This window comes from Sphaeroforma arctica (assembly GCF_001186125.1).
Source record: "Sphaeroforma arctica JP610 unplaced genomic scaffold supercont1.556, whole genome shotgun sequence".
In the NCBI taxonomy this organism is placed as follows: domain Eukaryota; class Ichthyosporea; order Ichthyophonida; genus Sphaeroforma; species Sphaeroforma arctica.
This window is the reverse complement of record NW_014040002.1, coordinates 8,011-22,607: the sequence shown is the minus strand read 5'-3', so window position 1 is coordinate 22,607 and position 14,597 is coordinate 8,011. Positions and strand designations below refer to the sequence as shown.

The 14,597-nt window shown below is 45.1% G+C and overlaps 1 protein-coding gene across 1 annotated transcript; it reads left to right on the top strand.

Moving 5' to 3' along the window:
* Nucleotides 1-3,331: 3,331 nt before the first annotated feature.
* On the top strand, nucleotides 3,332-13,465 carry SARC_07202 (hypothetical protein; the record flags this gene model as incomplete). Its single annotated transcript, XM_014298858.1, has 22 exons — nucleotides 3,332-3,550; nucleotides 3,839-4,021; nucleotides 4,249-4,423; nucleotides 4,909-5,111; nucleotides 5,318-5,507; nucleotides 5,695-5,831; nucleotides 6,121-6,256; nucleotides 6,546-6,727; nucleotides 7,044-7,152; nucleotides 7,543-7,700; nucleotides 8,184-8,366; nucleotides 8,581-8,868; nucleotides 9,160-9,269; nucleotides 9,456-9,622; nucleotides 9,912-10,062; nucleotides 10,340-10,620; nucleotides 10,975-11,099; nucleotides 11,315-11,437; nucleotides 11,655-11,837; nucleotides 12,117-12,273; nucleotides 12,525-12,732; nucleotides 13,156-13,465. The coding sequence occupies 22 exons, from the start codon at nucleotides 3,332-3,334 to the stop codon at nucleotides 13,295-13,297; spliced, it is 3,810 nt and encodes a 1,269-aa protein (XP_014154333.1). The 3' UTR covers nucleotides 13,298-13,465.
* Nucleotides 13,466-14,597: the final 1,132 nt, after the last annotated feature.

Below are 14,597 nucleotides of genomic sequence, written 5' to 3'. Positions count from 1 at the left end.
TATATGTGTGTGTGTGTATGTGTTTGTGTCTGTGTCTGTGCGTGTCGTTTAATATGTTTTAATGTCTGCCTATGGGTATGTGTAAGGGCTTATATATATAAATGGGGATGTGATCGCATGTATGTATATAAATATATACATACATATGCGCGTACAGATTTTTCATGTGTGTATATAGATATAGAATTGTATTATGTTTACGAATATACCTGTGTGTATATCGAATATATAGATCGAATTATATCAAATATACTGTAAGATTGATTCTGTAATTTCATGATGCCAGTTATAACGTACGGGCGTAAGATATGTACGCTCGCACGCTTTTGTTCGATTTTTTTTATATGCAGCACAGATTTGTAAATACCATTGTGTGTCTGTACGCACGCAGGTATCCTAATTGTACAAATGTTTATATACTGAAGATGAGATGGGCCTACCATAGGATGAAGGTAATACGAGCCTCTGTATAGCTTGCACCTTAATATTGTTAAGTTATTCGCATATGTAACTGCATGACTATATTGCTGGATGCTGTCTGCGTGATATCTAGTACATCATTTAAAAAGTCAGGCAATTACAGTCGGAGAAATGGGCTCGTTTTAATTTTTGTGTTCAATGTGTTGTCATAGTACCAAATGAATCAGGACTGGAGGAGGAAGGAGATGGGGAACTGTACAAGGCGAGCGAGGACACCACGTTCCCGCCTCAGCAGGTCGACTCCACATGTAAGTGTACCTGCCCGTACTATGGTTATGTACTTTTGATTGAAGATGAACACCTGATGTGCTATCCTAGCAAATATCGTTCTTGGCAGGTTTCCAGGTCGCTATATTGGGAGTTTCATCCCAATTTAGTATTTCTACAAGGTGGCTTATTCTGAACATTTTATCTTTAGCGCGTGTGAGTTTACTGAATTACCACACACGCGTTGGGTCGTTGTCATCCTCTGGGTTTAAAAAAGTACATAATACACAAGCGTGATAGTACAGACGGTCCCAACCTAACTTTGGCTTATTCGGTGTTCTACCTTTGCTGACAAACATTTACGTGCACCTGCTTTACTTGAGTCGGAATATGCTTAATGTTGGTCAACTCTTCTCGGTCGAGTATACTTTCGTCTGTATGATATCGTCTAGTCCATTGTCGCTATAGTATTTGATTTGAAAGCGAGAACAAGATTGATACTAAAATCCTGTATTCTTCATACCGCACAGATTTCGCGAACGATTCTTCCGAGATGTCATTCATGCTCTTACTTCGGTTTGCCACAAGTATGTCGCTTGGTTTCAGTGTGAGTGTATCGAGTTTTGAACTCCTGGGTATAAATATCGAACATCAACCAACGGACGCTTTGATGTATTTGGCTGCCATTTGGCCCTCCCTGCTCTTACTTGTATTTTTCATTGTGCCATCAAAATCGAAATCTAAACTTCAGAAACAAGGCTCTTCTGCACCCGATACGAATTCGTATAGTCGCCTAGATAGCCTTCCATACGAAGGTCCTGATAGCTCGTATATCACACTGTCAGGAGCCTTTCGCTTACGGATGTGCTGGTCGATTACTCAAGACATCGCATTTTTATAATTCTCATTCTATTTGTAGCAACCGAATCTTGGTTGCTTGTTGGAGCTAGTATCCTCTCTATGATCGTCGGACTGTTACCAAGGTGTGTACCAGATCTCTTGCTGTGAATAGCGAGCACCACACGTGACCCCTTGAAATCTTCGCGCTTGAAATTAGTTCATTGTCAATGCTTTTTGTGCGGCGCAAGGCATATGCAGTTTACTTGTCATCGCATTGCTCTTATGGGTTTTATCGCTGACTTGATTCTGCATTTCTTGGTACGGCTAAGTTTACTCAGCACCCCTAGGTAAGGTTATTAAATCATCTCGCCCCTGGCGCGCAGTTTTTCAGTCTTATTGTTCAGGCGGTGCTGATTGTTTTGAACTACATGAGAGCTCTCACTATGTTCACACCATTTGTTTTGTGCTCCCATCTGTTAATATTCCATCACCGGTTGCTTTTAATTCTCCTTGCTTATGCTTGTTGTGCCAGTCTCAACTCATGCGTTGTGTGATATGCTCACTATCTTATTGGGGCGTACTTTTACTTCATTCTCGTACGACTGTTCTATCTCAATCTGGCCACCCACGTGTCTGGACGGTGCAGTGTGTTCTGCATATTATTCGGAAGTCTTCTGGACGATATGACTGGGCTGGTCAATGCTGATATCCCTATTCTGCTGGGTGGATCGTTCGATGTGGACTTCAATTCCTTGATAGGTATGTCTTATGTTGGACACTTTTCAACTTGTGTATACTTATTTAATGCGCCTATGTTTGTAAAAACATGTTGTTCGTTTGTCTTCTCCACAACACACAAGCCGAGATTTTAAACCCGTCATGAAAAATTCATCGAAAGGAATTTTTTTTCTTCGCATAGTGTTATGCTTTATTGTAGTTAAACTTTTCGGACCGTTGATTTCACCCTGCTGCTTAATGACACGTCGCTCAGTCGTGTTATTACGTCAATACCTTGAACGCAGTAGCATCGAACTTGGGAAGTTGTATTTCATTTTGCTCATATACGCTCACAATGCGCATCCTTTTTGTCCATACGAATCTGACTAAACCGAAGTACACACCCATTTACTTTTCTGCAATCCAGGGAAGATCGAAAACCTGGACCTTAACAATATTATGCCCTTTCTGGACCAGTTTATCCCGGGTATACAGAGCACCATCTTGGGGTTCTTCACCGAGCAAGGGGCAGAGAATCTCAGGAACTTTGCGCAAACTTTGGTGGCAATGATTATGATGGCAGGTGAGTGTCAGACTGTAGTATCTGAAGTCTTAGTTCTTTCATACCGCTAGATAGCGCGTGCAGAGTTTGCTGTGTGCGAAGGGGTGGTGGTGCCACATCTCAACGGTTTTGTGAATGTTCTGTTGAAACGCGAGCAGATTCAATGTTTCCTCGTGAATATCGGTTTCAGCTGCTGCCCATGCCTATGCTTAAATTCATATGGAAGATTTGTTTAATCTACATCAACGCTCTTTCTTATAGGTTCGGGATTGCAATTATTTGACTACCTGGAGGAGAAAGTAAGTAAAACCTGACAGAGATAGTCCCATAGTCGTACCGTCGGTGTGCTGGCAGTCGCGTATATTTGCCTCTCATTTTTATCTGATCGTTTGGTACTGTCACTTGCCAGTAGTGTAGTTTGCTGACCGTACCTTGTTTAGTAGCGTCTGAGTATGCCAAGCTTCCGCCACAAAGCATTGCAAAACGTACGATATAGAGCCACTCTCCTAACTCGCACACATTTGCATGTTCCAGGTGGCTAGGTTAGCAATCATCCTGACCCTGATGGGTGTTGTGGGTATGGTATGTGGGTTTGCGTCCAAGCTGGCCTTTGGCACTGTATCCACACGTCTAGGACACCGCATCCGGCGGCTGTATGTGGAGTCTGTGTTAAGGCAGGACATGGCGTTCTTGTCCATGCACACCGCCGGAGAGCTATCCAATCGGCTGGCACTAGATATAAAGGTATGCGTGTATTCACCGATAAGTTGCTTTTCAGCTCCCGTGGTACATAGTGTTGTTTGTTATCTGGTACACGCACGTATGTGTGAGATATGGCTGATTAGGCGGTCTACATGTTCTCAAACTATCACAGAAAGTACAACCATCTCTGCTTACTTTGCCCTTCTGGTATTCCGTTCGAACATCTGCACGCATTTCGCTTCATTCTGCGCAGCTACAACGCTGACCCCGGTCCACCTTAACCACACCCACACACTCACGCCCTCATCCGAATGCACATCCATTTCGCAGCTTATAGAGGATGCACTAGGCGACACGCTTCAGCTGCTGTCCATGCTAGTAGGCCTGTGCGTGTCTGGTATCGCAGTTGGATTCGCATTCTCGTGGCAGTTGGCCATTGCAACCGTCACCATGACGCCCATGATCGCAATCTCTGGCGCGTACCTGTCGTATGCTCTGAAGTCGTCTGCGGAGGTCAGTTGTGTGCAATACCCAGTTCTATGTGTCGGAGTGGTCGGGGCGTTATTTATTTTACATAGCAGGGACTCTACTGTAGACTCCTATGCTACATGGCAGGGTCTGTTTTTTGTTTTCGTTTTTTGTATGTAGGGTCGTACCTTGTATTGTGGTTCTGGAGATTCCAGATCGATACCCACCTTACTCTTATTAGCACTTCAATAATGATCACTCTCTACCAACAGAGAAGTAGTACCATCTTCGCCAGAGCCGGTGCCATTGCCGAGGAATCCCTGTCTTTGATTCGCACGGTCACCGCCTTCAACGGACAGCGCTTTGAGCGCGAGCGCTTCAATGGCAAATTGCACGAGGCTTATAGACTGGCCATAAGTTCGCATATCAAGAATGGACTGTTAGTGGGTATGTGCTCTAGGCTGTGAGAGACTGTCTTGGTTAGTCTTTGTGAGTCGTTCGCTTTGTGGCACATTCCTGCCTGAGTAGTCATGGCGGTAAGGTTGTCGTATAGCTGACAGCTCATTATTCTGCCTATACTATTCGGGATTGTGTTTCCAATTCGTGATTGGATACCGCAATCAGTATTGACACTTTTGATACTCCGGATGCTCGCCATATTGATCATGTTGGCGTCCAGTGCTGTCCAATTGGTGGTATGATAGATACCGTAATCGCTAATGACGCCTTCGATGACTGTGATGGCCTAGCTCACCTGCTCACAATCACAATAGTTGCCTCTCCATCGCACGCCATCTCACATCACTCCTTGCCACTGCCGCAGGGCTTGCCATGTTTATCATGCTGGTGTCCAATGCGTGGTCGTTGTGGTTCATCTAATAGTTGCCTCCCCATCGCACGCCATCTCACATCACTCCTTGCCACTGCCGCAGGGCTTGCCATGTTTATCATGCTGGCGTCCAATGCGTGGTCGTTGTGGTTCGCATCGCAACTGGTGGGTGCGCGGGAAATGTCTCCCGGCGTGGGGATGACGGTGTTCTTTGCCATTGTCATGGCCAGTTTAGGCCTAGGTCAGATGTTCACTCCGGCATCCAAGATCTCAAGGGCGTGCGGTGTGGCCTACAATGTGTACAAGGTAATGCAATCGAGGATTTGGCCCACGATCTTTTAGCAGTCGCTGGAAGTCCAGTATAAGAAAGGTCTAGTTATTCGATAGTCTATCTCAGTGTCAAGCCTGGCAAGCACTACACTGGAGTCGGACATGGCCCAGGCGCGGTAACCTCACTTATCTGTGTATTCATGCAAACCTTTTTCCTGTGCCTGTCATTCATCAAACCGCAGGTAATCGACCACATTCCCGCTATCAATGCGCTGGACACCACCGGATCACGCCTGGAGAACGTGTCGGGCTGTATCGAATTTAGGGGCGTCACCTTTACGTACCCACCCACCTATGACGCACGCGCCGATGAGAAAGCTGAGGAGCAAGACTCGCTCGATCTGCGCACGTCGACGTCGTATATAGGAAAAAGTATGTTCTCACGTACTCGTCTTTGGAAAATTAGGTCGCTGTAAGTTGGTACTAAACTCGTGTCCTGCAAGTAATGATGCCACGAATCGATAAGTGATATAGATCAAGTCGTAATACATATGATTATCTTTGGTTCGTAGTCACCTTCCTTATGGTGCATTCCCTTTTCATACATCACTCGATTAAGGACGGAAAGACAACGCTGCCGTGCTACGCAATTTCAATCTCACAATCGATGCCGGTACCAAAGTGGCCATTGTGGGGGGTTCGGGATCAGGGAAAAGTACTACCATCCGTCTTATACAACGGCTTTACGATCCAGAGGTGTGCTTTGTATGGCGCTGTGTATAAGAAATGCACATTTAACAGCTTTAGATGGACTCAATTTATACCATATGCTTTCTTTTTTACTTTATTTTTATGGTACAACTGAGCATTTGCATACTACACACGTGAGTAGCCTATGCACCTGTTCAACTACCGCCATTCCCTTGAATGATCGTAGATTGTTATACATCAACGTTCCTACTTGTAGTCGCATATGTTGGCAACTAGCCTCTGGGCCATCGCGTTCTTCGCACACATCCTCAACCCCTACCTCTGAATTGCCCAGGCTGGTTCTATCTCTCTGGACGGCGTTAACCTAAAGCAGCTGAACGTACAGTGGCTGAGAGGTGCCATAGGCCTCGTCAGTCAAGAGCCTCGGCTGTTTTCGGGTACCATCGCTGAGAACATCGCCTTGGGGTCAGGTATGCTAGATTGGAGCTGATTTAGTGCATCCTGTATCCCTGTTAGTCTGGTTGATCCCGACTTTCTTGTGTACACGGAGACTTTTCGGGTTCAGGGTTTCCCATTTCTAAGTCAGGGTTTCACTTGCACTGTATTTGTTCGTGTAAAATGTTGGTACCAGATAATGTGCTGTGCTGACCAGAAATTAAACTGCATCTACGATTAAATATATCTGCATAGGTAAAAGCATTGGCATGTAGCTTTAAAAGGCTTGGGAAGTGATGGTCCTCTTATCCTTTTCCTGTATAGGTGTCGAGCTGAACGATGAATTTGAAGCGGATCTAGTAATGGACTCGTATCTCAACCGACTGTACAATGCGGAGTCTGTGTCAATGGAACAGATAGTCAACGCGGCGACGTTGGCAAACGCGCACGATTTTATTATGCAGTTGCCCGATGGCTACGATACTCTGATTGGACATAGTGGACAGGTATGTTAAGATACGGTGCTTTTACATTTGTATGAGGTTTTCTGGCTGGTCATGATGAGAGGTATTTCTCGTTGTTGAAGGTTGCTAAGGTACACCTTGGAGAAATTGAAATCCAGAGACGACAGATACATAGCTTCTATTTCAGGAAGATGTTTCGGTGAATCTGCACATGTCTTGGTGCTGATCCGTATCCTATATAGGAGAAACGTTTCGTAGCCCCATCAGATTAGACGTTACTCCATATCATCTTCTATTCTATCATCTTCTATCCATGGCGAATTCACCATTTTGTCTTCCAAAACGTACGGTAATGCAGCTTTCAGGCGGTCAGAAGCAACGGATTGCCATTGCACGGGCAATCGTGCGCGATCCGAAGATTGTGCTGCTCGACGAAGCGACATCCGCTTTAGACGTGGCATCAGAAGGTATTGATTCAATGATGTTGCAATGCACATTGCTATTCTATGTGCATTCATGTTCTATTTGTCAATAGGTGCCTACTTAAGACTTGTGTTTTCAAAAATATACTGATCGAATGCTGTTGATATATTACTTCCTGGCGTTGGGTTGTCGATAGATGTTGACGTCGGTGGGTGTCTTCGATGCGTTCTATGTGCACAGTTAGCACTTCCTCGCAAACTGATTACTCGGCTTGATAAAAACATCCTCTTCCAGTTAGCTGCATTGCCAATTCTCCTATTTGATCTTCTCTTTGCTGTCTAATGGAACGTCAACCTGCTTTATACCAACCATCTCATCATACCCCTACTTCTCTGATGTTAACTACATTAATCACACCTCGATCTGTCTCTCAGTGCTTGTACAGAAGGCTCTGCAACAAGCCACAGCCGGGCGCACAACTATAATGGTGGCCCATCGGTTGACCACTATCAGGGATGCGGATGTCATATTCGTTGTTGCCGACGGTCACATTGTGGAACGCGGTTCTCACGACGAGTTACGATACAAAAAGGTTTGTCACACCTTATATTTCGGTATATCGCACCTTATGTATGAGTATGTTACATCTTATAATTAATTTGTCATACCTTATTTTTGGATATGTCACACCTTCCATTTGGGTATGTCGCACCTTACATTTGGGTATGTCACACAATACATTTGGGTATTTCACACCTTACAGTTCCGTATGTAACACCTTACATTTGTCAGTCGGCTCCAAATTGTCTATTGTCAACCCCACTGCCGACTGAACGCTCTGGCACGGCTGATTAGACATAGAGGTGCCCCTTTTTGGTTGTAAGTTTCTCTGCGACTGCGCTGGTGTGTATGTTGGCTTATCTACTTCGTTGCCAGCTGTGAGTGCGCCAGCGACTGTATTCATGCAATCTCATCTAGCATTATATCATATCATGTCATATGATAGCTCCTTGTGCAGCAATAGGAGCCAGTCTACTAACAGGTCTTTATTGCACATTCCCTGTACAAACGACAGAATGGCTACTATGCAAAATACTTCGACACACCCGATTCTAGCACAACCACTGAACAAGGGCACCAGGGTAGTGATCACAGCCAAACACTCGCAACTCGTCTCGATTCCGGGAGCGAGGCGGACAGCGATTGCAGCGAGATGCGACGCTTGAACGGCAGCCCTGACGGCTACGGCTTAGACAGTGTATGTGGCGTGTGTGTGAAGGGAATTGTTAGTGATTTGTGTAGGAGAGGTACTGCAGCAATGTGCAGTCTACAGTATATATATATATATATATATATTATAATATATATATATATATATATTTATTTATAGATAAATCAATTATTTCGCGCCATATCGTAGCATACGCTAGGCTTCTCTCACACGCATCTATTCTCTCTTGTGGGGCGAGCAGATGGATGACAACACAGCTACGCAACTCACCCAGCACGATATCGCCAGCGAGAAATCGTTCCCGCACTCTGCTGCCACACAAAGCGACAGCCTTGAAGATAACGGAGAGGTGGCCGATAGGGAAGTTCTTAAAGCGAATGGAGTCACCAGACGTGTCTACCGATTGAACAGACCAGAATGGCCTCTGTTCATACTTGGAGGGTGCGGTGCTATACTGGTGGGCCTTGTGTGGCCCTGTTATGCGTGGTTCTTTGGTGAATTGATTTTCCTGCTGATGAACAACGACCAGGTAAGTTGGTGGTATCTGCGACGCCACGTCTGCGCCTGTGTTGTGGAGCTATTTTTGGTGCTGTTGAGCATTGGATGGTGTGTGTTTGAGCACGGCCGATCTTTACTACAGCAGATAGTGCTTTTGTGGCACAATACTCACATACATGAATAGCCGGCAGGTCCGAAGTGCAGCTCATGCCCGCCAGTAGCGCGTGTTGGACAAGACAAGAGCTATATTCGCCCCGTGGTATATTTCTGTTCATCTTCCTCTACTATTGCACTTATATGGATCTCACTGCGATTTGTTCAGGGCGAGGTGGATACAATGGTGATCAAGTTCATAGTGCTCGCTGCAGTTGCCTTTGTGGGTAATGTGATCAACACCGTCTGTTTTGGCTATGCTAACGAGCGCTTGGTCAGGTATGTACTTTGCATCAACTTGTTAATGATAGACACTGGCTACTTCGGTCCGAGATCTCCATCCAGATTCCGCAGGCAGTACAATTGGTTGTCACTTAGATCGGGATCCCCTTCAGTATTTCAGGTACGTACCCTTATCTCGAATGATTACTCACACTTTGTACTTCTATACGTATGCGGTGCCAGGCGCGTCCGCCGCATGCTGTTCTCGGCATATATGCGCCAAGACGTCGCCTGGTTTGATATCGAAGACCATCTCCCCAGCTCTCTGGAATCCAAGCTTGCCTCTGATGCACTTGCCGTAACTGGTGTTACTGGCAGTTATCTCTCAACGCAAATCACACTCCTCGCAGGTACGCATTCAATGGAGATATACCCATAGCCGTGCTGTGCTTATGACTATCTTCACTTCTATCGATTTCGTGAATACTCGGGGAAAGTATACTATATAGAATTGGAGTAACTTATGGGAGTTGCTGTATTAAATTCTTACCTGAGTACTGTCATAATATAAATTGGGTATGCATTGGCATATAACGTATGTACTGGCGTGTCCCCTAATATACCCTCTCGTTATATGCCATGGCATGAGAACTGACACCTAAATCCCACCAACTCGCATGTTCTTTGTCTTCACAACAGCTTTGTGTGGAGCCCTAGTGGTCGGCTTCGTATCCTGCTGGCAGTTGGCGTTCCTTCTCTTCACTATCGTGCCTATGGTGGGTTTAGGTGTTCTCATTGGGCTCAGAATCACCGGAAAGGCTCAGCACTTTGCCTACATGCAGCTAGCCGAGTATGTCGTTGTGATGGCTGTGCAGTTTGGGGTTTTGGTTCATGATCGCATCTTTTGAGAATCCCGTTTGCATATCGATTGGTGTGTGTCACGGCTGACATCGCATAGAGCATTGCACGTGGTGTGTTCATGTGTGTAATATTCGTTTTAGAAGAAAGAAGCTGCTTCAGCATCTCCTGCCCGATTTTCGAAAGGAATCTATTGAGGGTTAGTTGCCGCTATTTTCAAGTCAGTTTAGCTTTGTTTGGAATACAACTCTCACTCGCACACCACTCAGGGGTAACGAACGCGCCGTAGAAGCCATCGACGAGGCTAGAACAATCCTAGGCCTTGGTTCCGCCCCGGTGTACAAGTTCTTGGACGACTACAGGACAGCGCTGGGGAAGCCGGGAAAGGCACTCGAACGTGCTCTGGTATACAATTCCTTTGCTTTCGGGTTCTCGCAGCTGGTTGTGTTGAGTGTGTGGGGGGGGGCCTTCTACTACGGTATGGAGCTGATAAAGGGAGCTCATTGCGATATCATCGGAATGATCAGGACTGTCTGTGCGGTCATCTTTGGTAGGTATTAGGGAAAGGTCTTTACACCTTTTTTCTCCTTAATTGGACCCGTTTGTCTTGTGTTGATTTTGGATCTTCAAATCATCCGTTGTGCTGTCATGTGAAAGGTATTTATCTGTGGTTGGCAGCCGACATTCCGTTAGTCACTTTCTCTCCGACGATTATACTTGTACTCCTCACCACCACAAGGGCACCTCGACAGTATATCTTTGGAACTGCTGTCGTCACACTTATGCGTACTCTAACTTCGATATCGTGCAGCACTTCACATTTATGCACGGTACGTTGCACGATGATTAGCTGGCAATTACAAGTCTTTTCAACTGAGTTAGTTACAAATGCCCATTCTATCAGGCGGTCTCGGACTCGGGCAAGTACTAGCAGTGATCCCTAACCCCAAGGCAGCACAAATAGCCGCAACCTGGATTTTCAATATTGTGGACCGTGTGCCTTTGGGCGCTGAAGTACCATCCAAGAAGGTACTTACCTAAATAGAATACTATCGGGCTGATGAATGCTTTGCTTGTCTCCCCTGTGGATGGGCATCTGTACCACGTTTGTTCAGATTTTTACCATCTGCTGATTGATTCGCGTTGAACACCTTCATCGAATAGCAGTAGGTATACAAAACCCGGTAGATAAATTAACATGTCGCTGACTGACAAACGCACGGTCACTGTAAACTCTTTGACAGGAGAAAAAGGGCAAATACTTCGAAAATACAAGAGTACGACCCAGCCGAGCCAACAAACCACTCCAAGGCGAAGTCGAATTCAGGGATGTTCAGTTTGCGTATCCATCCAGACCGCAGGCTCAGGTACAGACAAGCATTCAGACAAGATTCGGATACGGTTGTCAGAAAGTTTCTTTGAAAAACAAAGATTTGTGCTTTGTTGTACTTGCGTTTCAGAACCGCGCTTTACGGACAAACGAGATGCTTTTAGGCCTTGTTGTTCAATTCTGCTCGTAATTATGTTGATTTGAAAATTGATGTCCATCACTTAAGTATATGCATACAAATGACGGCTCAATAGGTGCTCAAGAGGCTGAGTTTAAAAATCATGCCCGGAGAGGTGGTGGGTATAGTAGGAGAAAGTGGGTCAGGCAAATCAACCCTTGTTTCTCTGCTGGAACGATTCTATACGGCACAGGATGGTGATGTGCTATTGGATGGTCAGCCAATTAGTGAGTACGATGTGAGCTGGTTGAGGACACAGGTTAGTTTGGCAGTGTGAGTTTACAATGTTATATCTGCTGTGGGCAGTGAAAGTATCTCGTCAGTACTCCTTCGTGTTCTTCGCAGATTGTTGCGTCATATTATGTTATTAGACAGATGAGGCTTTATGTGTTCCCTATTGTCTTGTATCTTCTATTCAAATCCCATATATCCGCTATATCCGCCTGTACATCTCTTTGTTACATGCCGCGACCTCTGCGCAGTGTTTCAGGTGTCGAGTCTGTATCAAATAGGCACTATTTTCTATTTTCTACTACAGATCGGACTGGTTTCTCAAGAACCCCACTTGTTCAGCTCTACTGTTCGCGAGAATTTATTATATGGCCATCCAGCTGTCGACACAATTTCTGAGGACCACTTGATGGATTGCCTCAAAGAAGCGAACGCTATGGAGTTCGTCAGCCAACTACCACTTGGTATGTGCAACCCATATTTATAGTCTGAAGTTAGGCATATGCTCGTTTGCTTACTCTGAATTCCCTTCACTTCGCCGCTAGTATCTACTTGAAGCGTGTGTCTTCTCTGCCCATATTCCCCGCAGCAATGTACTGCAACTGTAAACAATGAGATTATGCACTGCAACTGAACATTATATATATTGTTTCCTACTATAAATATATCGCTTGTATTCTTGACAACTCACGGCCGCTATTTATAAATCGCTCAGGTGTCGATACATTGGTGGGCGAGAAGGGTGGTAGCATGTCCGGCGGTATGAAGCAGCGGCTGGCTATTGCGCGAATGTTGCTTAGAAACCCATCCATCATTCTGCTGGATGAAGCAACCAGTGCACTGGACAACACATCCGAGCGGCTCGTCCAGACAGCGTTGGATAGAGTAATGAGTGGCCGCACCACCATTATTGTGGCACACAAGTAAGTAATACCGAAGCTCTACGTGCATGCTACAGCTGGTTAGTATTTGTTAGTCGCGCGGTTGTTTATAGCAGAACTATAGGAGAGTATATGTAAAACTTTTTATAGGTGTATATACAGCCGCATTAACGGTACAGCGACACTCGTGAAAGTGAATCTGAAGGGCTGATATTTTATTTGGCTTGCTGTTGTCAGTACGCATGCTGGATATCGGTCGGAATTCCCATTACTGGTTACACTCGAAAGAATACTGTGCGGCGACAGTATTGTGGGCTGTCTGACAGTATTGTGGGCTGTCTGACAGTATTGTGGGCTGTCTGACAGTATTGTGGGCTGTCTGAATTTCCAAGTGCTCGGATGAGTGAAATATGTCCTGGTCTGCTATTTATGAATATGCTCTCTCCTGTTTTCTTTGTATTGCAGACTCGCGACTCTGGCTAAAGCCGATAAGATAGTGGTTGTGGTTAAGGGAGAAGTGAAGGAAATGGGCACGCATCAAGAACTGGAGCAAGCGGGTGGACTCTTTACGGCAATGTTAAAACAACAACGAGATGCCACGGAATAATTGAACTTGTTTACTGAAACAAACATGGGTGATAGTTTCGACGAAAATAATGCAACATAACGCAACACCCTTATGAATATGTAAATTGATAAACAAGTTATAAACAAATCAATCTTCTCTTTGTTGTTCAACTGATTCTCAACGATTTCACTAGCAATTATTAAATTGATTTATGGTAGGTCGCCTATGCATGCTCCAGGATGCTAGGTTGAAAGTTACACGCAGTCAGCATTCCCCACTTTAAATAGAACAAGACCGGTGATCGCGGTGAAATAGTCTTTTCACATTCCACGGTGAACAAATAATTAGTGTCCCACGTTCTTCGGCTGCCTCTACAGATGGTACCCGGCACAGAAGATAATTTACTGATTTGTGATGTTTGATTTGAAGTGTGGTTGACATCATCCCGCGCGTTCACCACTCGAATATGATAGCCCAACAATCTGCGAGTTTATTCATTTTGTGAATTTGAATCAAACAGGCCGCGTACGGGTCAGTGGATTTGTGGTTGTTTTTGTATCCTGAATACCGATGCGTGTTTGACTTTTCGGAGTCTTTCGGAAGCTAACCTTCAGCATCGCCTTTTTTTTATTTGTTACACTCACAGCCTTTGGCCTTATTCTGACTCTGAGATCAAATGTCTACGGTCTATTTTGTTGTTTTTTTAAACAAATTTTAAGAAATTGTAAACAAATCGTACGCGTTTATCTGCAATTACGTTTTGATTGACGCGTTGTATTTGCGTACGATTGTGGGTGGTTTGTATGCAATACGGCGCAGTCAGCGCTCAGCACTAGCAGTGTGCACCTGTTGCTTGCACAGTGCACAGTGCACACACAGGCTATGTAGTAAGTACATTGTACAGCTGCCAGCCCTCCGAGTCTCTGACTCTCTCTCCACTCTCCACTCTCCAGTCTGACTCTTTACTCTAGAGTCACTAGCCAGCCACTCGAATCCAACCAGTGCAGTTCCAGTGATATCATCAAGGCTACTATGTATTCATTTTCTCATAATACTTGTTTATGGGTGATGCATAGCCTTCTAAATTGAAACAAGTGATGATTTATGAGGGATGAGAGCCGAGATGAGGAGTACTTAAAGGTCGCGCTGGACACAAAAAATATCAGTCTTCGGAGAAACAACATTATGGTGTTTAACCGTGCACTCAAGGAGTCTGACAAGGTTCCATTCCAGCAGAAGCTGCCACGAAATGGTGATATTGGATAACAACTGCGGCAGCGTGTTCCCTACATGCTGCCTTAATTATCGGGAATCGAAGTCAGTCACGACTTCGAACAGC